Here is a 26827-nt window from a genome sequence, read left to right as displayed (position 1 = left end):
CCTCTCCCCCTCCCCCTCTTCCTCCCCCTCCTCTTCCTTCCCTTCCCTGCCCCCCCTCCTCCTTCTCCTCCACCTCCTCCTCCTCCTCCTCCTTTCTTTAATGCCAGAACCACACAGGGAAACCCAGGACTTGAAGAGTATGTAGACGACGGCCCAGGGAACCTGAGCCACAGAGACGACTGATCAACCTGACAGGGAGCTTGAGCGGGTCCTCTGGGTGGCAAACGACTTTAGTGCTGAGCTCGGAGAGGCAAGGGGCCAACCATTGCATGCTTTGGGGGTAAGATGCACAATCTTGGTAGTGGAAACACTGAAAGGAAAGTCTCCTCGTTACTAACCTCCATGAAAGAAAATAAATTTAATTTGGGCAGTTCAGGGAAGCCAGAGGGATTTGCCAACTCAGCATCGTCTCCACCCACCACCACCTCACTCCCCTCGCCCCGGGGCCTATGGACTCTAACGCCTGGCTCCCCTGTCTCCGCCAGCAGGGCTCTTTTTGGGACCCCAACGTCCTTTCTAGGTCCAGTGCCGGACAGGGAAGGAGGGTTCCTTACGTGGAGAACAAAGTAATACTGAAACTCACCCCATATTGAGAATGTCTTAACTATAATTGCATAGGTTTGAATTTTCAAGACTGGTTATTAATTGCTCATTGGCACTTTATCTGCAATTCTCGTAACTGACACCAGGGGGAGCGAGGCAGCCTGGTAATGGCTCCTCACGCTAATCTTCTAGGCGCCCTGTAGATGTTACCGTTCAGGGTAGCCCATGCTTCTGCTGGGTCAGGCTATAAAATGTGAAACACAGAACTCTTTGTTGAAAACCACAATCGGGGCGCCTGGGTGGTTCAGTTGGTTGAGTGTCCGACTCTTGATTTTGGCTCAGGTCGTGATCCCAGGATTGTGGCATCGAGCCCCGCCTCTAGCTTCCCGCCGAGCTTCGAGCGTGGAGCCTGTTAAGATTCTCTCTCTCCCTCTTCCCCTCTCTCCTGCTCTCTGTAAAAGAAAAAAATAAAAATAAAAAAAGAAAGGAAACCACAATAATCATGTTTTAAGGTTGTATTCAATTATGAAAACAAATCCATGTGCTTGCTATATACATGCTTTTTCTCACTGACCTTACCAGTGATGGGCCACTGCTTAATCTGAAACTCGTTTCCTCCAGGCTTGGATAGAATAGCTCCTTCTAGCTTTCCCTGACTTCTTCCTGAAGAAGGCTTCCTCAGGATCCCAGACTCGTTCAAATGGCTCTTCTTCTCTTCCACACGGCTCCAACCCTCAGGCACACACGGCCGATTGCAAAGGCTTGTCATTGACCAGAGACCATCTTGACAAGGTTGCTGTTGCTTTCTGTGGAATCCCTAAATCCTTCCACTGTCCCTCTTGAATCATTTCTTCCTGGTTTAGCTGTGATGAGTCACCCTGAGCCGATAAGACAGACGTGGAAAGTTGTAGAAAGAGCCAATGAAAAGAAATAGCAAAGGAGGGGTGCCTGGGGGCTCAGTCGGTTAAGCGTCCGACTTCGGCTTAGGTCATGATCTCGCGGTTCATGGGTTCGAGCCCCATGTTGGGCTCTGTGCTGACAGCTCAGAGCCTGGAGCCTGCTTCCTATTCTGTGTCTCCCCCTCTCTCTCTCCTCCCCTGCTCATGTGCTGTCTCTCTCTCACTCAAACATGAATAAATGTTTAAAAAAAAAAATTTTTTTTTTAAATTTAATTTTTTTTCAACGTTTTTTATTTATTTTTGGGACAGAGAGAGACAGAGCATGAACGGGGGAGGGGCAGAGAGAGAGGGAGACACAGAATCGGAAACAGGCTCCAGGCTCCGAGCCACCAGCCCAGAGCCCGACGCGGGGCTCGAACTCACGGACCGCGAGATCGTGACCTGGCTGAAGTCGGACGCTTAACCGACTGCGCCACCCAGGCGCCCCAAAATAATTTTAAGAGAAATAGTAAAGGAGAGGGGGACATGAAATAAATAGAGAGGGAAGACGAGTAATGAGGGAAAGGGAGCCGTGGGCCCCCAAGGATGGGGCTCGCCTTTGATTCATCATTGCTTGGCACAGACCCATAGAAGGAGAAAGGGAAGAATGGTTCTAGAAGTCAGGCTGTGATCCAGGCTCAATCTCAGGGCAGCCCTAAGCTGGACATTCTGGTGGTAAAGGGCCTGGGGACAGTGGCCCCCCATGGGAGAGGCTGATGAAAGGCTGAGGTATGGGAGAGGTGCCCCCTGCAGGGGAGGCAGCAGGTGGACGGTGGATGGCGGTCTGACCCAACGCCAAACGCCTCACTTGGCAACGCCTCTTCTCTGCACTGTCCTCTCTGCTTCTCCCCAACCACTGAGCCAAGGATGTTGTAACCCAGGGGGGAGGATGGTTCCAAAAATGTAACGTCAGACTCTACCCTCCAGTGGTTCAAGTGAGTCTACAGACTCTTTGCTCCTTTCCGGCCTCTCAAATAATAGTGTTGTAAGAAGAGTCATTACTCACGATCCAGAGGGGAGAGGAGGGAAATAAATCTGAGCTTCGAACCAGAAAGAAAGTACTTCGAAGGATTCTGCCAATAATTCGCTGATGCAACTCAGGGATCCCTGCCCTCTTCTGCCCAGAGACGGGGAGAATGAGGCCAAGGAGTTGCCCCTCAGCCAGCTGAGTGACTTGGGTGAGTCACCTGGCTTCTGTGTATCAGTTTCCTCAGCTTTAAAACGGGACCGTTGTCTCTCTCACAAGGCTGCTATGAGGACTGATGTCAGAGGATTAATGTTAATGTCGGAGGAAGTGCCTGGCACGTAATAAAGTGCCCCCCCCAAACATTCATTTATGCATTCGTTAGTTACTTGCTTGTTCATACGAAGTGCTCTGAAAGTCGATGTTTGTTAAGTAGCGCTTGTTAACTGTTTCTTTCTTTCTTTTTTTTTTTTTTTTTAACGTTTATTCAGTTTTGAGAGACAGATAGCATGAGCAGGGGAGGGGCAGAGAGAGAGAGGAGACACTGAATCCGAAGCAGGCTCCAGGCTCTGAGCTGTCAGCGCAGAGCCCGACATGGGGCTCGAACTCACGAACCATGAGATCGTGACCTGAGCCGAAGTCGGCCGCTTCATGGACTGAGCCACCCAGGTGCCCTGTTTGTTAACTGTTTCTTGACTGGGCATCCTGCCCCCAATTCCTATGTGGCCTGCTTTCCATTATTTCAAAACCTGGTGATCACCTGATAATACAATCTAGAGGTTCCTAAAGCTGGCAGGACGGAATTTCCTGTGAAAGATGTAAAAAGTATACAGATTCCTTAGCCCAGTCCAAGACTTGCAAAATTAGAATCTCTGGAGGTACTTCTAAACATCCCCAGATAAGCCTGATTCCCAGCCAGGTTCTGGAGCCACTGATTTAAGGGCTTTGTGAGTTCTCATGGATTCATAGGTTACTTCCTTTCCAGGCTTACTTTTAGAGTGACCTTCAGTGCCTAAACCCAAGGGGGTGACCAGTGGCAGGAATTTAGAGACCCTGGAAAGTGGGGCAGGGGTGCAGGGGAGTTAATCTGATCGGTGGGGGGGGGATATGCGATGGACGTCAAGCATGTAGACATCTAACCATCTGTCTACACTTCGGGCTACTTTAGGTAGAGTTCTCTGCACAAGCCGAGGGGACAAGGTGGGGATTTGGAGTGTCGGGGAGATGTAAGTGGGGAGGAAGAAGGGGGATGAATGGAGTGAGCCCAGGTGAGGATGACCCCACCCCTAGCTCTGTGAAGGCAGAGACTTGTCTGTCTCTCTGGGTCCATCCTTGGCCCATGGAAGCCTTTGCCATGGCAGGTGCATTAGAATCACACACGTAAGCCTGGCACCTTCAGGACCATCGTTCCTCCCCGTGGGCCCCAGTCCCTCTTCACCTGGGTGACACCTATCCACCATGCAGGTCTCCATCTAGGAGTTGCCTGCTTCAGGAAGGCTTCCCAGATGGCTGAGCAGGTGCCCTCTGTGCCCCCACCCCCACCCACACCTGGGGCCCCGCTCGTAGCACTGTCCTCCACACTGAAACCAAATGAAGGGTGTGGACTCCACACAGGGTGTGGACTGTGCTTCCTTCATTCAGTTTTCAGTCCTCGGTGTCCCACTCATAGAAAGTCTGACTCTCTGAACTGAATTTGCTCAAGCTCTCATTTCACAGGTGAGGACACAGGCGCAGAGAGGGCAGGGGGCACGCCGCAGGTCGCTCAGCCCATCTGGGAGTTGATGGGAATGAACCATAAACATGTCAACAGGCCCCAAACTGATGAGCAGCCTCTGTTGTTCTGCCTCTGCCCCCGTCTTCTCCCTTACCTGGGTGCACAGGGCTGGTGGAGCGAGCGGCGCACACAGTAGGAATAACGAACATTCCAGCTGTGCCTCAAACTCCGCCCAGAGAGTCTGACGTTCTCTGGGCCTTGCTGTCTCCTTCAGCCAAAAGGGGATAACTGCTCTTGTCCACTTGCCTCCCGGGGCCCTGGGAGCAGCGCAGTGAGCTGCTGGGTGCGTGTGCTAGTCACGTTTTGAACATCACCATCCTGACCGTGAACCTGAGGGACCGGGCCAGCCCCGGGGAGAGAACAGGCATTTCCTTCCAAGGCCGCTTTCCTTGCTACCAAGTAATCACCGAGGAGCTGTCAGACTAGCACCTGCCAGGACATTGAAACTATACATTCCCCTGAGGGACATCTGCCCAGACCATTGGTGTGTTTGTGTTTCATTTTCAGAGGAAAGAGCTGTTAGAAAACTGGGGACAGGGAGGAACTCCAAGCATGACTTGGAAAAACAAGCAAGTTCGTGGGACATTTTGAAAAGAGAAGGGCAGGGGGCGGTTCTTCACACCGTGTGCTAAGACCAGACCACACCTTCCCGGGGAGCACCAAGCCAAGGGTATTCCAAAGTTGGTGGCCCCTCTGCAGACGGGGCCCCGAAGAACTCAGCTCCTAGCTACACCCTGAGAAGCAGAGCGAAGATGTCTTTGCAAAATGAGCAGGGTCCTCCAGCTGCCCGTTGCATATTCACTCAACAAACCGTCATTAAGCCTAGACCATATTCAAGGTACTTTGACCAGCACTGAAGGGGGAGATTTAAAGATGATCAGGAGTCTCTCTCTCTCTCTCTCTCTCTCTCTCTCTCTCTCTCTCTGCTATCTAGAGACAAATTATCTAAAGGAGAGGAAAAAAAGACCAACAAGATGGGTACAAACAAAACTTCATGGGAATTCAGAGAGTGCTTTCAGCTGAGAGATCAAGGAGGGCATCCTGGAGGAAGAGGCACCGAAGAGTGGATGGAATGGGGAAGGCTCAAGAGTTTGGACTTAGGGGACTGCACACAGAGAGGCAGGAAGGAAACTTCCAGGTCTGGTGAAAAATGGGGCAAGTGACCCCATGAGACTGGGATCCGGGTGTATGAAGGGGAGGGGCACTGAGCTGACTGGCACATGCCAGCCACCCTGCCCTTCACAGTCAGTGGGTCAGGTTCTCATTTTCCCTTCCGGTGGGTTGAGATTGTCCTTTGCGGTGACCTTCCCTCAGTCTTCCCTCCTCTGCAACATAGGAAAAAAATGCTGATTGGATGTAAGCTGAGGTGGACCCAGAAGTTTCCAGGAACAAAGCAGAAAGCCAAGCTTGTGGAGTCAACGTCTGTGACGATGCTTGTCAGCAGGCTCTGTGCCCAAGGCGACGAGGGCCGGCTCCAGGCCCTGCCTGCCTCGTAACAGGCACGGGCTTTGTACCTACCGGTTGTATCGCTATGCGTGACTACTTGTGCACAGAGGCCTATTCATTAGTATTGACGAAAAGCTGTTTTAGGGGGAACATTTTGTTAAAGCACCTGAACATCTTTTTTTTTTTTTTTTAATGTTTATTTATTTTTGAGAGAGAGAGCGTGAGCGGGAGAGAGGCAGAGAGAGGCGGGGACAGAGGATCCGAAGTGGGTTCTGCACTGGCAGCAGAGAGCCCGATGCGGGGCTCGAACTCATGAACTGTGAGATCGTGACCTGAGCCGAGGTCGGATGCTCAACCAACGGAGCCACCTCGGCGCCCCTAAAGCACCTGGACGTCTATCACTAGGAAAAGGGATCTGTCAGTACAAGAAATGACTGAAAAGAAGAGTGGAACACTGTATAAAGATGTAGACCGTGGCACCAGTATAAAGATGAGGCAGAACTTTATTGTTCAGACCCACCCCTAACATCTGAGGAACCTGGGTCCAGAAAGCACATGGAGGCTCTGGTCCGTGGCCCACCATCTTTTCTTCCCGCCTCCAGCTCTCTCTTGGTAATTGAGAGACCTGGCACATGTGAACACCCCCGGCTACGCATCCAAGCTCTCTGCGCACCCCCAGTGAGCGGCCACTCCTTGGCTAGCCCCACTGGTGGTGGGGTCCACCATCAGAAAGACAGATCCAGGCGCGACTGGATGGCTCCGTCCGTTAAGTGTCAGACTCTCGATCTCCGCTCGGGTCATGATCTCACGGTTCATGAATTCGAGCCCTGTGTGGGATTCTGTCTCTTCCCCTCTCTGCCCCTCCCCATCCTGCGCTCTCTCTCACCCCCTCTATCAAAAAATATTAAATAAATAAACTTTAAAAAGGAAAGAAAGGAAGATCCATGGAAGAGGTCTGTCCTGAGCTGTTTGGGCAAGAGATTTCAGAGTCCTGGTACCCAGACTGGGTAGGACGTGGTCTGTCCCTTTGACCCCTGGGACTCCTCACCCCATAGGAGGGGGTGTAGTCAGAGAAGGGTCAGAGCGGGAGCCAGGGCAGGGGCCGAGGGACCAGGTCTAAGTGTGGCAGTGAACATACTGACATGGAAATGTGTTCGAGTCTAAAACAATTAAGTGAAAAAAAACCCCACTACAGAATCATGTATGTAGAATGTTCCATTTTTCAAATTCACTACATAAATGCCTGGAAGGTTTTCTGCACCCCTGTTGCTACTGATAGTTATCTGCAGAGGGCTGGGTGAGGAAGAAGGGGGAGGCCTTGCCTGTTCTACTTTGCACATTTCTGTGCTGTGAGCATCAGACAACAAGCATGAATTACTTGTGTGGTAAAGTAGGTATCTCTTACACGTTTTCTTGCGACCAAAAGAAAGAAAGCAAATTAAAAACAAACAAACAAACAAACAAACAAACAAAAAACCATTCTTGGACCATTCCCGGACAGCCAGGAAGATTGCTGTGGTCGTGATCCCAAGACATAATAAAAATTCCTGGGACACATGTGCTTTTTCACATATCCATGGGGCCTCCTCTCTGGCTTCCTCGACAGATCTTTTACACAAGTGCTCCCAATCCTTCCTGCACATCTGGGAGCTTCTAAAAATAGATTCCCGGGCCCTGTCCCCAACTGGTTGAATTAGAACCTTCTGGAGGTGAGGCCCGGGAACCTGCACCAGTAACCCACCAATTACTCTGATGACCAGCAAGGTCTGGGACCCACCACCCTTGAAATACTAGTAGCCCAGGTATGGTCCATCCCATTTGGTAGATGAGAACACTGAGGCCCAGCACAGTTAATAGCCTTGTCTCGGGTGTTGGCTCCCCTAATAGAGCTTGTTCCACTCTCCCGGCTGGATTAACAGGTGTCCAAAGAGGGCCTGTAGTCAGTGGCCCCAAATGGCAGGCTACGGGATTACAGTCATCCCACTGAGCCATCTGACTGGCTGATTCATCTGACAACTGTATTTGGGGGTGCTACTCCATGCCAGGCACTCTTGTGGGTGCTGGTGTATCTAGAGATGCAAGCCTGACCAATGAGGTCCTCAACCCCTTTCAGCTCACGTGCTACTGGGAGATAAGGATGATGACCAGGAAAAAAAGAAGGCACCTTCAGGGAGGAGGAAGTGCTATGAGAAGCTAAGGCAGGGTGGTGACACAGGAGTGGCAGGTGGCCAGGAAAGGCCCGTTGAGGGTGATGACATTGGAGAGGAGCCCTAAGTGACGGACCCGGCCGTGCAGCTTTCAGAGCCACCCTGATAAAAGTGGGGACAGGCAGGTGAGGGGCAGTGAACTAATACAGAGCATCGACAGGAACAGTGAAGTGGGTGGATTTTACTGGAATGCCTTTGGGGTGTGAGCCCAGTTAGGGCTGCAGATCACCCTATGCATTATGATGCTTCTCAAACTTAAGCATGCATCAGTAGCTCCTGGAAGGCTTGTTAATTTTTTTTTAAACGTTTATTTATTTTTGAGACAGAGAGAGACAGAGCATGAATGGGGGAGGGTCAGAGAGAGGGAGACACACAATCTGAAACAGGCTCCAGGCTCTGAGTTGTCAGCACAGAGCCCGACGTGGGGCTCGAACTCACAGACCGCGAGATCATGACCTGAGCCGAAGTCGGCCACTTAACCGACTGAGCCACCCAGGCGCCCCCCTGGAAGGCTTGTTAATACACGGATGCTGGGCCCCCTTTAGTGTCTGATTCTGTAGGTCTGGGGTGAGGCCCAAGATGTTGCGTTTCTAACCCGCTCCAGCGGAGGCTGATGCTGTGGTCTGGGAACCACTTTGAAACTACTACTGTGTTGTAATGGCCTGTTAGCCTGCCTGTCTCATCCGGTAGGCTCCTCTGGAGACCTCCTGAAGGCAGGATGACATCACGTTCATGATGGTGGCCCTAGTGCTTGGCCATTAGCAGGAACTCAAGAAATGCTTATGACTCAGTGAATGAATGAGGGCATGGATCATTATTTTACACAAATAATATGTGTAAAACCCTTAGAACATACCAAGCACTATGTAAATGTATTAGGAGAAATACATTTCTCCAGAGAAACAGAACCAATAGGATGTGTATGTATATGTGTGTATACATATATATATACATACATGTACACACAGACACACATATACACACATACATACAGGCACATGCATATATGCACATGCACCATATATACATATATGTATACATGCATATATCATGAATATACATATACACATACATGTACACATATACACATATACATGCAAATATACACATATACCTATATGCACACATGCGTATATGCATACACATACACATACATATACATGCATACATGTACATATATATACACATATCCATGTATACATACGTGCATCTACATATATACACACCTACACATATACATATATGCACACATATGCGTACATATACATGTATGCATGCATACATATATACACACATACATGCATATATACACATATACATATGTGCACAATACACATATACATATATGCACACACACATGCATACACATATATATGCATACATGTACATACACACACATATATACGCACATGCATATACATATACACACGTGCATATGCATACACATACATATACATATATATATGTATATATAAAGAGATTTATTATAAGGAGTTGGTTCACATGATTCTGGAGCCTGGCAAGTCCTGTGATCTGCACATCAGATCGGTACATCAGCAAACTGGAGACTCAGAGGTGCTGATATTGTAGCTCCAGTATGAAGGCCCACTGGCTAGAGACCTAGGAGAGCTGCTGTTTTAATTAGAGTCCAAAAGTAAGAAAAAGCCAATGTCCCAGTTCTAAGGCAGTCAGGAAGGAGTCTCTGTTATTCGGGCTAGGGTCTGCCCTTTCGTTGTATTCAGGCCTTCAACTGCTTTAACGAGGCCCGCCTATGTTAGGGAGGACAGTCTACTCAGTCTTCAGATTTAAGTGTTCATCTCCTCTCCAAACACCCTCACAGATATACCTGGAATAACATCCGACCGAATATCGGGACACCCCATAGCTCAGTCAAGTTGACACATAAAATTGATCGTCACAGTACAAGTGTTTGTTTTTAATACACGCCTCTGACGAGGCTTGTACAGAGGCAGGGAGAGTAAGGGATGTGCTGGCCAACAGAGGGGGCTTCATTTTCCTGGGCCCCGGGAGTCCAGGCCTTGCCAGGCGTCTGAGCCACAGGGAACCACGAGCCCCTCCAACCAAACCGGGAAGCCCTGCGGTGCCAACACCTCCCCTTCAGCACCTCCAGCAGGTCCCAGGTGGGGTCCTCCTCCACACCCTGCCCCCGGCCAGTGCAGCCCCAGGGCCCCCACCCCCAGCACTCGGCCCTTCCCCAGCCCCATCTTGAACACATTAGCCACCATATTCACGCTGGTGGGAGAAGATTACATTTTCCATGCAGAGAGAGGGAGAGGAAAAACCTCACCAAAGGAATAGTCTCTCCTTTGTTCCCTCCAGCTCTCTGCTGCTCAAGTGGACCCCCCTCTCTGATGCCCCTATCTGATTTCAGGAAAGGAAAATGAAGCCAGGAAAGAAACGGAACAAAGGGCCTGGGTGGGTTTGAGCCGAGGAGGGGGGCCAGGAGACAGGAACAGGTGAGGGAGGGACTAGGACGGGTGGCAGAGGAGGAGAGGAGGCCCCTGGGGGACAGGCCCAGCTGGCTCCAGGAGGGCAGCCCCTGTCCGCGCTGGGCCATCTGAACTGGCCCCTCTCTCACAATGGTGGAAAGAGCACTGGACTTGGAGTCCCAACATCTCTCCACAGGCTTCTCACATCACCTTCTGAGCCTCAGATAGTAACTGCCCTTCCAGACTCAAAGCTGTCCCGGTGATCAAAATCAAGGGCAACTTAATTGCATCAAAAGCCACCCATTAGGGGCTCCTGGGTGGCGCAGTCGGTTGAGCGTCCGACTTCGGCTCAGGTCACAATCTCACGTATGTGAGTTCGAGCCCCACATCGGACTCTGTGCTGGCAGCTCAGAGCCTGGAGCCTGCTTCAGATTCTGTGTCTCTTTCTCTCTCTGCCCCTCCCCCACTCATGCTCTGTCTCTCTCTCTCTCTCTCTCTCTCTCTCTCTCTCAAAAAAATGAATAAACATGGGGCGCCTGGGTGGCGCAGTCGGTTAAGCGTCCGACTTCAGCCAGGTCACGATCTCGCAGTCCATGAGTTCGAGCCCCGCGTCGGGCTCTGGGCTGATGGCTCAGAGCCTGGAGCCTGTTTCCGATTCTGTGTCTCCCTCTCTCTGCCCCTCCCCCACTCATGCTCTGTCTCTCTCTCTCTCTCTCTCTCTCTCTCTCAAAAAAAAAATGAATAAACATTTAAACAAATTTTTTTAAAAAGGGTCTCCTTAAAATGAAAAAAACAATGAGTCATGATAGGATTTCTTAGGACTCGAGAGCCAGGTCTTGCAGAGAGGGGCAGAAGGCTTCTCAGAAAGGGGTTGAAACCCACTTCTTGTCTTTCCTCAGCAGTCTGTGCTGGCCTCTGGGCTCAGGATCGCCTCCAAGGGCAGGCCCATCCATTGGAAGTTTCCTCTTTTCTTCCCCAAGCATCTGGCCCATTTGTGCCCATGGCTTTGCTTACCCTATCTGCTGCTGGAGGGCTAAACTGTTCACATCTGCCTTCCCAGACCCCCCTAGAGCCCTCCCCCCACCCCATGCTTTGGGGGACCATTGCCCTGAGAATCAGGATGCCCGTGCTGCCACTGTCTGCTCTGAGGCCTCAGACACAGCATTACCCTGCTCTGGCTTCCGGTGACTCACTGGTCCATCATGAGGCTGACCCAAGCCCCGTTTCCTCCCAGCTCTGACGGCCTGCGAGGCCTGTTACCAGGCAACCAGAAACACCTGGAGTGCAGAGCTCCCTGTCCAAGTAGCTGTTGTAAGTGCGATGCACATAGAACAAAAGGATTTCTGTTCCCACAAGGCTGGGTCAGGGGACGGTTTTATGCATTTGGTTAAACAACGAGAGAGAAATATTATATATGGTGTCTGAGGATCCACCTGCCATGCACGACAAAGTAAATATATGCCCCAGATGGAGCATGAGCTCAGGGATATGAATCTGCTCCTGTCTTCTTGGTCTTGGATGTCAGGTTCCTCTTATAGCATGGTAATATATGGAATTTCTAAGGGTAATTTTAACTATGTGGGGGTTTTTTGGCCTTACTCTAGTTAGATGTCTGTGGTTACAAATACCTGAAACCTCACCCCAAAGAGGCTTATACAGTAAAAAGTAGGTTCTGCTTATATATCTGAAAAGCCCAGCAGCAGTTCTGGCTTTAGGTAGAGTTTGATCCAGGGTTTCACGGGATCATCAGGACTTGGGCTCTTTCCCTTGTTCCTTCTGTCAGGCCTCCCCCTCTCCATGCATCAGCTCACACCTCTCATTGCCACCAGGTGACTGCCAGGAATTCCAGGGTTTGTCCTTACATACTATGGCATCCAGAGAAAAGGAACCCTTTGGTCCAAAAGGAAGTCCTGAAACTCACTCTGACTGGGGTGACCCTGACTCAATCAGTGCAGCCAGAGGCTAAAACTGGCCCAGCCTGAGGTATGTGCTCAGTCCCTAGAACCTCACAAGAGTGAGGACTGTGGGAAGAGAGACATGGGAACCAGGGAAGCAAGCAACGTTTGAGTCTACCTGGAAGCTGGGTCACTCCTTTGAACTTCTGTGCACAGACACTACTCGATTTCTCAGTAACCCTTTTTCCAGGCACTGAATTTGGGACTCCTCTTAGGTATGAGGCAAAGCCGAAAGCCCCCAGAGCTGCTCCTGCTGCCATGGACTGTCAACCAGAAGGTCAGGTCAGGTAACAGGTACCTCTTTACCGAGGGCCTTCCAGACCACCCAGTGCTAGTGTAGCAAGGCAGATGAGGACGTCTCAGCCCTCAAGGAGTTATGACACTAAAACACCGACCACGGCAGGCAGCAGGGATTACATGTTAGGTCATATGGGAAAGCCTGGGGGTGGGGCGTAATCAGGGAGGGCTTCTTGGAGTAGGTGGGAATTTTGCTGTATCTTAAAGGGATGGTCTCCAGGGTGGGATGTGTAGGACAGTATACTTGGGCACAGAAACAAAATGATTCAAGTTCTGTTTAAGTTTATATTTTATCTGAAAAAAAAAAAAAAGGTTACTGGTATTTCATATACAGACTGACAGTTTCACTCTGGTATAATTTACATATAAATTTACACACATTGGAGGTATGTGTTACCTTTCTTCTGATAGGAGCGTGCATTTTGTTTATTTTTTAAAGTGTATTTATTTATTTTGAAAGAGAGAGAGAGCAGGGGAGGAGCAGAGAGAGGGAGAGAAAGAATCACAATCCCCACGCTGTTGGCACAGAGCCCCATGCAGGGCTCAATCTCATGAATTATGAGGCCAAAATCAAGAGTCGGACTCTTAACCGACTGAGCCACCCAGGTGCCCCAGAAGCGTACGTTTTAAAAGGTTCAGAGACTTGGGGCGCCTGGGTGGCTCAGTTGGTTGAGGGTCCGACTTCAGCTCAGGTCATGAACTCGCGGATCGTGAGTTCTAGCCCCGCATCGGGCTCTGTGCTGACAGCTCGGAGCCTGGAGCCTGTTTCGGATTCTGTGTCTCCCTCTCTCTCTGCTCCTCCCCTGCTCGTGCTCTCTCTCTCTCTCTCTCTCTCTCTCTCTCTCTCTCAAAAATAAATAAAGATTAAAAGAAATAAAAGGTTCAGAGACTAAAATTGCCCTGAAGGATGAAACCAAGGATAACAGAGGTCAGGATGAGTTCCCATGGGACCCTGTTGGTGAGCCAAGGTCCCTTCTCTTAGCATGTGACCTGCTGGGAGCCAAGGAGCCCCACACTCAGTGGGGCCACACCTTTCTTCCTTAGGTGGCCATCTCCCGGGTGGGCCTCCTCCCTTGGCAAGGCCCTGCTTCTATAGAGGGCACCCTCCAGGGAGGGGTCCCACAGGGCTATGGCTGAAGCCTGCCGCCAGTTCCCCCATCCACAGCAGCCCTGCTCCCGGAAGAATGCCGGGTGCCCACAGCCAGTGAGTCACAGCACACGGCCCATGGAAGGGGCCCGATGCTCGCCATGACCTTTGGGGTTTGCTTTGCCGTCTGGTGCCCACACCGGAGAGATTGGTGTCCTGCCCCCGGAGGCACAACAGGCCCTGAGGCCGCATATGGCTATATAAGGCTGAGGCCACAGGGGATGGTCAGGGCTGCCAGACCCCAGGAGCAATTTGTCTGGTCTCGGCGGTGACGCAAACATTTTCCCCGGGCTTGGGCAGTTACCCCCTCACAGTGAGATTGAATCATATCCTCAAAACCTCAAGCCCGACAGGCCTATGTAATGCCAAGACTCAAGAGTGGTGAAGAGGGCTGACCGAGGCCCTCACTTCACGGCGAGGAAATATTTGGGGCAACACAGAGAAAGCTGTCCCAGGAGGACTGGTCCCAGCTCTGCCACATTCAAACTGTGGGGGCTGGGTCAGGTCCCTCCTGGGGTCAGCTCCTGCATCTGGGGACAGTACAGGGGTGGTTAGCCCCACGTCACGGCCAAGGAAACCAAGATCTGGAAAGTTCAATGACTTCTCAAGGCCACCCAGCAAGCTGGGGGCCAAACCAGGAGGAAGACCTGGCTCCTAAAATCTCAGTCCGAAGGGTTTTCCTGTGTTTGGGGGCCCCACCAAGCAGGCCAATGAGGCCTCAAAGTTCTACTGCATAAAATGGGCAGAGTGGCGAGAAGTCTGCTTGTCAGGCTGCTGGGGTGTTTTCTGGAAGACACTTGGAGATGGCTTTTCTAGCAGATGGCCATGGTTTGTCTGATCTAGAACCTGCTGCGCATGGTTCTCCCAGAGGCACCCTACAAGGTGTTCCTCAAAGGCACTCTTTCCAGAAAGCATTCACCACCAGGCAGTGGTCAGGGCTTTCCTCTGGGAAGACGTGGTCACAACATTCCTCTGGATGACTTGGTCACATATTTGTCCTTGAAAACTCGAGCAGCCAGAAAAGCAAGCCTGGAGCCCAAGCTCCACGTACTGATAGCTCCCTCCCTCCCTCCATCCCTCTCTGTCTGCCCCTCCCTCCCCCACTCTCTCTTTGTCTCTCTCTGTCTCTCCTCTCTCTCTCTCTCTCTTCCTCTCTCTCTCCAGTCCCCTGCCTTGCTGGAAAGAATGGAGCAGCCTTGACCACACAGTCGCTCACAGAATTAAGTAGCCAAAAATCACGTCGTCTAGACAAACAGATTTTATGGGTCCAATTAATTCCTGCTGGTCAAAAATAGGCATGCTTAATAAGCAGATATATTTAGAATCTGTCATTATCTGGTTCCCAGGGGAGAAACTTCAGCTCTTATTTCATAAACTCTAATTTCAAACAGAGCTCAGTTAACCCCCACTTCAGACCTCGCTCTCTTCCCCGATGGTGGCGAGAAGTGGGCAGGAGCCGGGCAGGGGGGGGAGGTAATCTGATCCCTGGAAGCCTCTGGAGTCCTGGGGAGCCTGAACCTCTAGGCCTGTCCGCTCTCAGCCAGCGTAAGTCAGAAGACACGATTGCTTCTTTGGGCAGCGTTGCCAGGAGTGGGGAGCTGCTGGGACAGCAGGGGTCCAGAACCATCTCCTTGTGCCAGTGTCTCATCTACCCCTGGGCCCCGAGCTCCACAGATGTCTATTGCCTGTGCCTCGGGGTCTGGGAGACCTCTAGGGCTGTGTGAGCTGTGGCACGTCAGCTGTCCCTCTGAGGGCTTCGTTCTTGAGTCACTATTAGCGCTCAGTCCCGAGCAGAGGCGGTGGCTGCTGGCTGAGAACAGGACTGGGGGCCTAGAGGGTTCCAGATGCACCAGAGGTGGGCAGGCGGCACTGACAGGGTGAGCAGTGAAGGGAAAGCACGCCTGCTTTCAGGGCTGTGTCTTATGTCGGCAGTGGGGGTCCGGCTGCCTCCCAGGGCCACTCTGGGCTGCCCCCCCCCCCTGCCGCTGGCCCCCTGGGGGGTAGGGGATGGGGCCCAGAGGGGGTGGGGGGGGGGGCTGTAAGGATAGGGCCTCAGGGCTGTCCAGGGGGACTGTCCCTGGCCTTCAGGGGAGGTGGTGGCAGCTGTGCTGACAGCTCGGAGCCTGGAGCCTGCTTTGGATTCTGTGTCTCCCTCTCTCTCTGCCCCTCCCTTGCTCTCGCTCTCTCTCTTTCTCTCTCTCTCTCTCTCTCAAAAATAAACAAACATTAAAAAAAAAAAAGAAGATAAAACTTAAAAAAAACAAACAAACAAACCTGCCAAGACCCTCTTTCCAAAGAAGGTCACAAAGGCATAGGCTCAAGGCAGAGGCCCCAGCTGGGTGGCTGCCCCTGGCCACCCTTTGGCCCCACTGGCTGCCTCGCCCACCCTGAACAAAACGTTAGTGGCTCACGGGGCAGCCATGAATGACCAATATACACCGTGCCCCAGCCCCTGGGTCACCGGCTGAAAGACTGTCAGATAAAGTGAGGAATGGGTCGCATTACCTGGGGAGGGTAGCCTTGACAAATGGTCAAGACTCCTTGGCTCCAAAATCGTCATTCCTCTGCCTAATGCCCACCGTTACCACCCTCCCACTATTTGGCAAACTCATAGTCATCTGTTAAGACCCAGCCCCAGCACGTCTCCTCTGCGATGTCCGCCCTGACCTCTTCTCCCGAGGATCACCTCCATCTCATTCGTAACGGGGCCCGTGTGGTCTTCATCTCTGTATCTCTAGATCCTGGCAAGGACCCGGATTAGGTCATGGATCCTATGACGTCATGCTGAATACACAGTGTCCCTCTCCGTGGGAGGCAAAGGTCTACATTGGGGTGTCTGCACTTGGCTGTTCCCCCAGGATTTCCTCTCACCTTCCCCAGCCCATCTCAGCACTGCCCTCCGGGTTCCATCCTTTGCCAGGAAGGAGCACCTTCTCCACGGTCGGTCTTTACTTGTCTTCTCTTCCTTCCCAGGCTGGTCGTGGGCGCTCCATTGGAAACCAACGGCCACCAGAAGACGGGAGACGTGTACAAGTGTCCGGTGACCCACGGGAACTGCACCAAGCTCAACCTGGGTAACGTGAGCCGCTGGTCTCCCCACAGTGAGGCCAATCATCGTCTAGGGCGGGACAATCTTTAAAGCACATCCATGCCCATAGTCACACAGTCACGGCCACCCTGGTACCGCTGCCCCCCATTTTACAGATGAGCAAGCTGAGGCCAGAGAGAGGAAGAAACATTCCCAGAGCCATACAGCTTGTCAGGGGCCGGCTAGGATTCAAAGCAGGGCCCCTGGTGTTGCAGGCCATTCCTCTCTCTGACTCTTCCACGGCCCCTCAACACAAGGTTTGCACTCTTAGCAGGGGAAAAACATTTCCTGTCTTCTTTCCGATTTTGCAATAAGAATAGCCAGCATTCATATATCTTATATAATCTTCACCATGTGGCAGCCACTGCTTTAAGCACTTTTAGGAATTTTGACTCATTTAATCCCCTCGACAACCATACGAGATGGGGGGACCTGCCCAGGGTCACCTAGCTAATAAGCGGCAAGGCCAAGTTTCCACCCCAGGCAGTCCTCAGTAAGCAGCGCTGCCTTTCTGAAATGAAGGCTTTGTCCTCGCCAAAGAGCCTTTGTACGATTCGTGTGTGTATCCACACATGTGCATCCGTTAAAACACACACACTGATCCTGTAAAGCACGCCCACCTTGTCCTAAACGTTGGACAGTGGCTGGGCCATCACGTTGCTTTCAGAAGGGAGCAAAAATTCCATTTGGGCTGAGAAGCTGTATTTCCAACCCTCCCATAAAGGACTGGCCTTTCCCCGGGGCCAGGCCCCTTGGTCTCCCTGACTTCTAGGGAGGTGGCCTCTGCCCTACACAGCAGGGTGGGGCTCGCTGGGGAGGTGAAGGGAGGCAGTGTGGGCCTGGTGGGGGAGACGGCAGAGCTTCAAGAGATAAGCAGATGGATGAGAAGGTCTGCATCAAAGAGAAAGCCCCAGAACCCAGATCCCCAGGGTGGCCAGCTGGTCCCGTCACACGGTGCTGGAAGCTCCCGCTGGCCACATCTGCCTCAGCGCTGTGGGTGGGAAGTTCAAACCCCAGCACAGCCGGGGCCCAGACTTCAGTGAGGAAATAAGCTGGGGGAAGCAGGAGCCTGGCTGGTGGCTCGCAGAACCCAGTCATCACCACCCTGAAGGCACAGGCTTCCCAAACAAGCCAAGCTGGGTCCCTTCTTCCACTTGGACAGTTTCGTCGCATCGTGTCCACAGGGAGCACACGTGCTCTCTCTGAGCCTCTGTTTGCTCATGTGTAAGGTGAGGTCCCCCTTTTCTGAGCACATTTTATGTCCCAAGCACCTTGCTAGTTTCTGGGGATACAGCAGGGAACAAGAAGCCAAGAGCTCTGCTGGGAGGGAACAATAAGCAAGCGGACAAACGGGAAAGCAGTAGCAATAGGTAGGGATATGCTATAGGTAGGGAATTCATCCCTACCTATATGTGTGATATAACCTATACCTATAAATGCTGTGTGATAACCCAGGGTGCTGTGATAAGAGAGGCTGGGTGGGGAGGGGGTTCTACTTTATAGCAAGGCAGTCAGGGGAGACCTCTTTAAGCAGTAACATTTGAGCAAAGGTCTGATGGCGAGGAGTCAGGTGGAGCCAGAGCATCCCAGGCAGCAAGAGAACCAGTGCAAAGGCCCTGGGGCAGGAATGAGCTTACTCCGTTGGAAGACAGTAAGAGGGGCCAAGTATCTGGGGCAGAGGGAGGGAGGATGGGAGTGGGAGGGATGGGCACTGGGCTCAGGGCTGGGGCCACCGAGAGGGGCTCCTGGTCCAGGTGGGGACACAGACATGTGAACCCATCAACCCATTGCTTAGTTTTCTCCACTGCTCTGGCTTCCAGTGTGGATCCTGTTTCCCTCCAAGGGAGGAGGAACCCCTCTGGCAGTGGGAGACATGAAGCCATCAGACCCTGGAAAACATTCCTGAACTGGGGCCTAAGCTGGGAGGTGGTGGGCAGCAAAGTGAGTCAGGGTGGAGGAAAAGTACTGATCAGGAAGCCCTGCGTTTGAGGAGTGTTCCTTTTCCTTTCACTGAAGAGAAAGTGCACAGCGGGAAGACCATCTGTCAGCTTATCCCCACAGTGGAAAACGCTAGGCTGGGAAACCTGAGTCCTGGGTTTTCCTACGGCCTTTCCAGGCTATGAGCCTCACCAAGCCAGGAATGTTCTTTCTTCTGTCTCCAGGGAAGGCTAAACGGGTGGCAGACATTCACAACTCAGTATGAAAAAGGAGATCACTGGCACTTTCTTCCCGATGGCTGAAGTCAGGGTTTTAATGAAGGGCAGAGGCTCAGGCAGAGGAGGTGATTCTGGAAGGCAGATTCTGTGTGAGGTGGGGCTTGTGCCCCAGGGTCCTCAGACAGCCCCACTGAGAAAGACGTTAACCTCTCCTGTTCACAGAGGGGCAGACCAAACCCCAAGAGAGGGTAGTGGCTGCCCCAAGTCCTTGAGGCCCATACGCAGCAAAAGCAGGACTTAAGCCCAAGTCTTCCTTAACTCCAACACAAGGATCTTCCTTACTAATCTCACCTGCTTCCGGGCAGGCAGTCTCACCTCCATCTCTGGGACCAGGAGGAAGGAGACGGCATGGGGAGGTGAGCTGAGGGCGTGCCTCAGCTCAAGTGCAGTGCAGAACTCCCCAAGCCACTGAGGGGTGGAGGTCGCCCAGCCAGGGCTTGGAGCTTCCTCTCCAGATTTCTCACGACCCCCCCACTGCCATGAGACGGAGAGCTCAGGATATAACAGTGCACAGCCTGGGTTTGAGTCCCCACTCTTCTCATTGACCAGCAAGTGACCTTCTAGAAGTCACTGACCCCTCTCCGCATCTCAATCTCCTCTTCTGTTGAATGGAAATGTTGACTTCAGGACGTCCCAGGACCGAGAGGCGGTCCTGGGAGGGCGCGTGTGGATGGTACTTTGTAAATGAGAGGCATTATAAAAACACAGTGTTATGACTACTCTTTTTCTCTCTGGCCTCTACGGACAGACAAAACAAAACAATCTCAGTCACTCGTAACACAGCCAAGAGGGGCTGGATTTCAAAAGGAGCCTCACTACAAACTGAGGGAACCCAAAGAGAAAACAACAACAAACACAACGGCCCCCAGCCCCAAGCGCAGTCAGGCCTGGCCTCTCCTAACGCCCGGCCCCAGACCCTGCTGGCTTGTGCCCCCTTCACACTTCCAGTCACCAATGAAGCTAATTTAGCAAACCATTCTGGGCGGAGGCCATCCACGTCCTTGGAAGTCAGCAGGGACGATATCTCGCCGCTCCTCACAGTACATGAAGATTGACCTGCTCTGGGTTTAATGCAATGCCCGACTCGCTTTCCCCTGACCTCTACCCCCCCACACCCCATGCCCCTACACATGTGTAAACACACACACACACACACACACACTCACACACTTACGTCCCAGCACACGTGTGGGGAATTCAAGCTTGCTTCCTTCCCTTAAGTGGCCTGCAAAATTATTTAGTACAACCTTAACAGAATTTTGTTGAGCAGTTTTATTCTGCCACAACCCTCTCCCGACACTCAGTTGGCCGATGACCCTGCCTACTGAGCTCTCTTGGTGGCCAACCACGGAATGACATTCCCGCTACCCGCGAGAGAATCGGCTATCCTGTGTCGGTTTATCCGGTGAGCAGAGAAGCAGAGTCACAAGTAGGACACGGACTGCCAAGTTTTGATGGCAGACTGACTTGCGGGCAGATGTGGAGGGGACACTGCAGAGAGGAAGCCAGCCTCAGTCGGGTGCTCTGGGAAGTGCAGGACGGAGGACATGGGGAATGCTAGCGACCAGTCAGATGTCTGGAGGAGGAAAAAGGCTGGATGGGGCAACGGAAAGTTCTGCCGTGTGCGGACTGTGTGACCTTGGGCAGGTTGCTTGGCCTCTCTGAGACTCAGTTTGCTCATCTCTCAGGGAATTGTGAAGAAGTAATCAGACCATGTCTAGGCAAGGCCTTCGTAAATCGTGAAGGGCTGCATGGACGTGCTGGCGAGCGAGGGCTCTAGAGGGGCAGAGGGGATTGGGGAGGACTCTGCCTGGCCCTGACCCTGCCACAAACACATCAGGTGGCTGATGGCAGTGGCAGGCTCTGGGGCCGGGGTGGAGGTGGGGCTGTAGGCTAAGCTCCTCCCTCCCACCCCAGGAAGGGTCACTCTTTCCAACGTGTCTGAGCGGAAGGACAACATGCGTCTCGGCCTGAGCCTGGCCACCAACCCCAAGGACAACAGCTTCCTGGTAAGAGCCACCCACTCCACCCTCTTCTCCAAGCCCCAGCCCCTCCTGCCCCCCCCCCACCAGACCCCTTGGTTGGGGCCAGGAGAGGCAGGGGGTGAGGGGGCTCCTCTGAGGCGGAGCCCAAATCTGTGCTCCAGGTTCAATCAGAGAAATACCACACACCCTAAGAAGACTCTGGAGGGAAGCCATAAGTAGAAAACACAGATTTAGTACAACTGAGGGAAGAAACACAGAGTGATGGCCACCTGGAGTTAAATGGGAAGGCTTTCTGGAGGAGGTTTTCAATTTGCTTTTAAAGACCAGGCAACGGGGGCACCACGGTGGCTCAGTCAGTTGAATGTCTGACTTTGGCTCAGGTCATGATCTCACAGTTCGTGAGTTCAAGCCCCGCGTCGGGCTCTGTGCTGACAGCTCGGAGCCTGGAGCCTGCTTCATATTCTGTGTCTCCCTCTCTCTCTGCCCCTCCCCTGCTCGCACTCTGTCTCTCTGTCTCTTGCTCTCTCTCTCTCTCTCTCAAAATAAATAAACATTTAAAAAATAGATAAAGAAGAGACAATGGGTCTTAGCAAGGAAGAAAGCAGAGGGGGTGCATGCACTGAAGTGCTGGGGACATTTCTTCATTTAAATTATAATTTTTTGAGCACTTACGATGTGCTGAGCACATGCCGGGCACTGGAGAGTCAGCAGTCAACAGAGCTCGTGCCCTGCTGGGGCCTAATGCTGGTCAGGGAAGAGCTGATAAGCCAGTGAGTAGTGTAAACGTGATGCTGGGACAGAAACAGCTGCTGTCAGGTCTCTGCACCCTGCCCACACGAGTGCATGCGCACTTTGCACACAGTCAGCAAGTGTGGGTGTAGGTATCATGGTGGGCACTGCCTACTTCCGGCCACCATGAGCTGGATGATGCTGGGGATTCAAAACAGGATCCTGCTGGGACTGATAGTTCTAGAAATGGCTGCAAGAGAGGATTTCAGAGAAAAATTACCCAGAAAGACCAATAAAATGAGCCACTCATTTTAAGATAGGAGGGCTTGTGTCTCTCTTCGTTCTTGTCCAAGGCTGTCCTTGGACAGACAGACAGATGGAACGTCCAGGGTGTGGATCACCAAACACCAGGACAACGAGATGACTGGGATGCTCAGGGGCTTAAGGAGAGCACAGTAGCCCTGCCAGGGAAAGCCACGAGATGTCTCGGTGTATGGCTGGCCCACAGCCTTTCACCATCCCAGCCAAGGGCAAATAAGACCCTGGGTCCTGTCCACACGCAGACCTGTCAGGGGCTTTGTTGCTACTCCCTTTTCCTTCTGAGGCTCCTTGTCATGCTCTTACCAAGTTTATTTCACCTGCTTCACAAGGTGGGATGCAAGCAAGCCCAAGAAGGATGGTGTGATACACCCTCTGGGGCTTCTGTGCATTGGTTAAGTCCTTGTGCATTGGTTAAGAAACCTTTTATAAAATGTTTATTTATTTATTTTGAGAGAAAAAGAGAGTGTGGGCAGGGGGAGGGGCAGAGAGAAAGGGAGAGAGAGAATCTCAAGCAGATTCCGCACTGTCTGTGCAGAGCCCGATGCGGGGCTCAGTCTCACGAACCATAAGATCATGACCTGAGCCAAAATCAAGAGTTGGATGCTCAACCAACTGAGCCACTCAGGCACCCATAAATAGCAACTTTTGTTCACTCATTCGCTCATTTATTCATCCATTCACCCTTCACTCATCAGTCCATCCCCCAACCAATTGTTTGTCTCTCTATTCATCTATTTATCCACCCATTCATTCATCCTTCCATCCATCCCTTCCTACACCCATCCATCATCTATCCACCCACTCATCCATCCATCATTTATCTACCTATCCATCCATCCATCATCCATCTATCTGATATCCATCATCCATCCACCCAGCCATCCTTCCATCCTTCCATCCATCCATCCATCCACTCACCCATCCATCCATTACCTACCCATCTATCTATCCATTTGTCCATCATGCATCTACCTACCATCCATAATCTATCCACTATTCCTCCATCCATCATCCATTCATCCATCCATCCATCATCTATCCACCCATCCATCTATCCCTCTAGCCATCATCCATCACCCACCCTCCTATTCTTTATTCTCCCCATACTTCCGGAAATAATTACTGCAGCTTCAACAAAGGACACAGGTAAAACTAAACCTTTAAAATCTGAGTACAAAAAGAAAGTTAATCAAAGAAAGAGGTTAGAAGTGGAATAATTATTTTTCCAAACCAAAGGAAATTACAGCACAAACTTTAGTCCTGCGTTTCCTGGCACAGTACAAAAATGGAGACATGGAGTTGGGCTTTCATTTGTAATGACCCTGACTCTGAGGACTTATCATTCTTTAAATCAGGAGCTGACATCAATATTTTGGGTAGCAAATTTCAGGGAAAAAAAGCAGAAACATTCTTTTTTCTTTCCCCATGAAGAGGCATGGGCATGTTATTGGGACCTGGAAGTCTTTTCAGTAAGGACGTTCAGGTGACATCTTCAGAGAGGCTCTTCTAGTGACCTTGAAGGGTCCACTCCCATGGATGATCCTGTGTGGTGGGTGGGGTGGGCAGGTAGGGAAGAGTCATAACTCTAGATGATGGAGTCGAGAATGGGACCCTTGAAAATACAACAAAGGAGGATTCCAAAATTAGTTTTTCTCTATTCCACCCGAAACCAAGGGAACTAGAACACATTATGGCAAGAAAGAATTCAGTTAGACTCCAAGAAGACTCTCTAAATCCTGGGAGTACCAATAGTCAGAGGATGCTTTGGGTCACGGAGGTTAGGCTGGGCCAAAGGCTATTGGGCCTGGACCCTCCCAGAGACCCCTACTGACTGGGGGTCTGGACTGTGTTTCACAGGCCTGCAGCCCCCTCTGGTCTCACGAGTGTGGGAGTTCCTACTACACCACCGGGATGTGTTCACGAGTCAACTCCAACTTCAGGTTCGCCAAGACGGTGGCCCCCGCTCTCCAAAGTAAGTAGCTTCAAATCTGTAGATCCATGCAGGGTGGCTGACAGTCACGGGAGGCTCTGAGTTCTGATCACCACCACAAAGCCGCACCGGGACTCTAGCCCCGCCCTGATCCAGAACCTGCTTAGCTCCACCCTTCTCCAGAAACTGTGGCTAGCCCTGCCCTGATGCAGAACCTGCGGGTTACCCAGAGTGATGGCGGGCGGCAAGTGAGCCAAGGTTATGAAGACAATCCTGGCAACCAGAGAGGCTCACTGCAAACCCACTGTGAGTGGGGGAGGGGGTGCTAGGCCAGCTACGTATAGCAGGCAAGCTGTGCACAGCACAACTCTGGGGACGTTGTTCACTTAGACTACAATGTGAATGGTGGTGCCCTCTGATGTTGTGCAATGCAGTTGCCTGTAGGTGGAAGGCCAAGGAAAACAGAATTATCCCTGGTAACAGTCCCCTCTAACTGGTGTTCCTGGATATCAGGAGGCTCCACCCCGCTTGCCCAGAGCCTCATGGAACACAAAACCTCCCACTCACTCCCCACCCGCCAAGAAAATCCGGGGAAAAATATTCAGACCTTGTCTCCGGCAAGCCCAAACTACTTGGCTCCGAGCCTCACTGTTTCCTCTGAGCTGAATACCATCACCCAAGCAGCTGCTAACCGTTTTATTGAGGGTGAGGGGATTAGCACCTCTGGCTAACAGCAGCCTCCCTGCAAACAACACGGCCCAATCAGAGATGGAAGGATGATGCATGGGGGGGGGGGGGAGGGAGCATCAGCCAGCAGGGGCTGGAAAGTGGTTCTTTTAAGGGTAAGGAGGAGGTGTTGATTCTATGCTCCCAGAGTGGCCAAGGGAAAGGAGGTGCTGTGGCTGGGGAGGAGGCCCAAGGTCAGTCACATGAGCTGTGAACAGGGAACCTCACCACAGGCCAACATATGACCATCCAGGCCTCCGGAAGCTCCTCTGATGGAGGCCTGCTCATCTGGCTGGGAGTTTATCAAGCACAGGTCCCAGGGCACCCCTTTTGGAGGCTGTAACTCAGTATATCTGGGACAAGCCCCAGGGTGTGTGTATGTGTGAGTGAGTGAGTGTGTGTGTGTGTGTGTGTGTGTTCACCGGAGTGTTCAGCCCTGTTTAGGAGCCACAGATGTAAAGCAAAGTTCTTCTCAAGATGATTCAAAAGAAAAATGTGAAATTGCAAGAAAGAAATCAGCAGTAATAAATGCATTCTAATAATAAAGATGGCTTAAAAAACAAGAGAAACCTGGCTCCTACCGCTAGATTATGAACTCCCCCTAATTAAGGAATTGCTGCCGTGGTCACCACTGTGGCCACTGGCACCGCACAGCTGCTTGGTCCACAGGCGTGGAGCTAAACCAGCCTGGAAAAGGACAAAGCTATCTGGTGCTGTCAGCCCGGAAGTATTGGGCCATCACATGTTGCACACGGTGTGCAGGTGGGGACAAGAACATCTATACGACTCTAAAGCAGAGGTGATTGTGAGCTTCCCAGTCACCCAAACGCTTCTAAAATGCCCTCCCAGACACAAAGCCTGCACCTTCTTGTCTCTGGTGGGCACTGACTTCATCAGAGTGCACCTTCACGCTACAGGAGTTACTGGAATTGTTAACACACAAAAGGCTTCTGCCATATTGCTATAAAGTAGATTTTACAACAGTGTGAAAATTCTCCAGTAAAAGTCAACAGATACCCAGTATTTCCACATGATATAATGTGGTGTAGTGTATATCACATCACATCGGGACAACTAATTGCAAAGTAACCCCAACTGTTGACAAAGAGGACGAAGTTATTCAGATTTTAAAAGAAGGTTTTTGCATTTGTTACGGTACCAACGTTTCTTTGTTGGTTTTTATTGTTTGTTGTAACGCGATGTTAATATTACGAGAATATAGAGAAACCTTTATGCTCAGAGCAGAGATAAATGCACAAACGCTTGACCAATGATGTCATTGTCACATTCACAGAGTAGTTTGCTTTAAAACACAGGGGGAAAAAAAATGAAAAGAGGGTCAGTTAAGATTCCTTGAGCACTGACTTTGCGCTCAGTTCTGTACAAGCCTCGTCTCCTTGATTCCTCAGGACGACCTTCTCCTATCGTCACACCTGTTTTACAGCAGAGAACTGACCCTGAGAGGTTAGGTTACTTGCCCAAGGTCACACAGCTAGTGCTCAGCCAAGCCAGGAGTCAGACAGTCTGGTGCGGGATCCCACGGTCTTAGCCGGCACACCATAAAAAGTGAAATTCATTCATTTGGACTAAATGTGGTAAGCGCAGCCTGCCTTTGCAGTGAAACAAATGACAGGGAGCTACTGATCCGGGCAGGATGGCTGCCTCAGAAGCATTAACCCAGCCGGTGGCAGGTGAGTCCCTGATGAAGAGTGGAGGCAATCAGGCTGAATTAAAGCTTGGTTCGAACAGCCAGCACAGAGTGGTTGAGCTGAGCCAGGAGTTCCTGGGCTCATCATTCCTGTCGCCCAAATCAGCCACTAGCCCAAGGACAGCTCCCCAGGTAAGGGAATTATATACACATGACAGGGGCCTTCTTCTCTTGTCCTTTGGGCACTCATCTGGAGGATCAGAGACTGAAAGCAGACGCTGACTCACTGGGCAGCCATGACCATGTTCCCACTTCCCAGGGTGCCAGACCTACATGGACATCGTCATTGTCCTGGATGGCTCCAACAGCATCTACCCCTGGGTGGAGGTCCAGCACTTCCTCATCAACATCCTGAAGAAGTTTTACATCGGCCCTGGGCAGATCCAGGTGAGCATCTCTGGGA

The 26827-nt window shown here is 51.6% G+C and overlaps 1 protein-coding gene across 1 annotated transcript in view; it reads left to right on the top strand.

Moving 5' to 3' along the window:
* Positions 1-26827, top strand: part of ITGA11 (integrin subunit alpha 11) — a 125753-nt gene that overhangs the window by 45675 nt on the left and 53251 nt on the right. Inside the window, exons 3-6 of the mRNA XM_040493086.1 lie at positions 16695-16795; positions 20943-21034; positions 23918-24032; positions 26684-26811. Coding sequence (XP_040349020.1) covers positions 16695-16795; positions 20943-21034; positions 23918-24032; positions 26684-26811 — 436 coding nt within the window. The remainder of the gene's footprint in view (positions 1-16694; positions 16796-20942; positions 21035-23917; positions 24033-26683; positions 26812-26827) is intronic.

Source organism: Herpailurus yagouaroundi, unplaced genomic scaffold (genome assembly GCF_014898765.1).
Source record: "Herpailurus yagouaroundi ecotype Mexico unplaced genomic scaffold, PumYag 184, whole genome shotgun sequence".
NCBI classification, from domain to species: Eukaryota; Metazoa; Chordata; class Mammalia; order Carnivora; family Felidae; genus Herpailurus; species Herpailurus yagouaroundi.
Note: the sequence above shows the minus strand (reverse complement) of the source record. Positions and strands in the feature narration are given on the sequence as shown.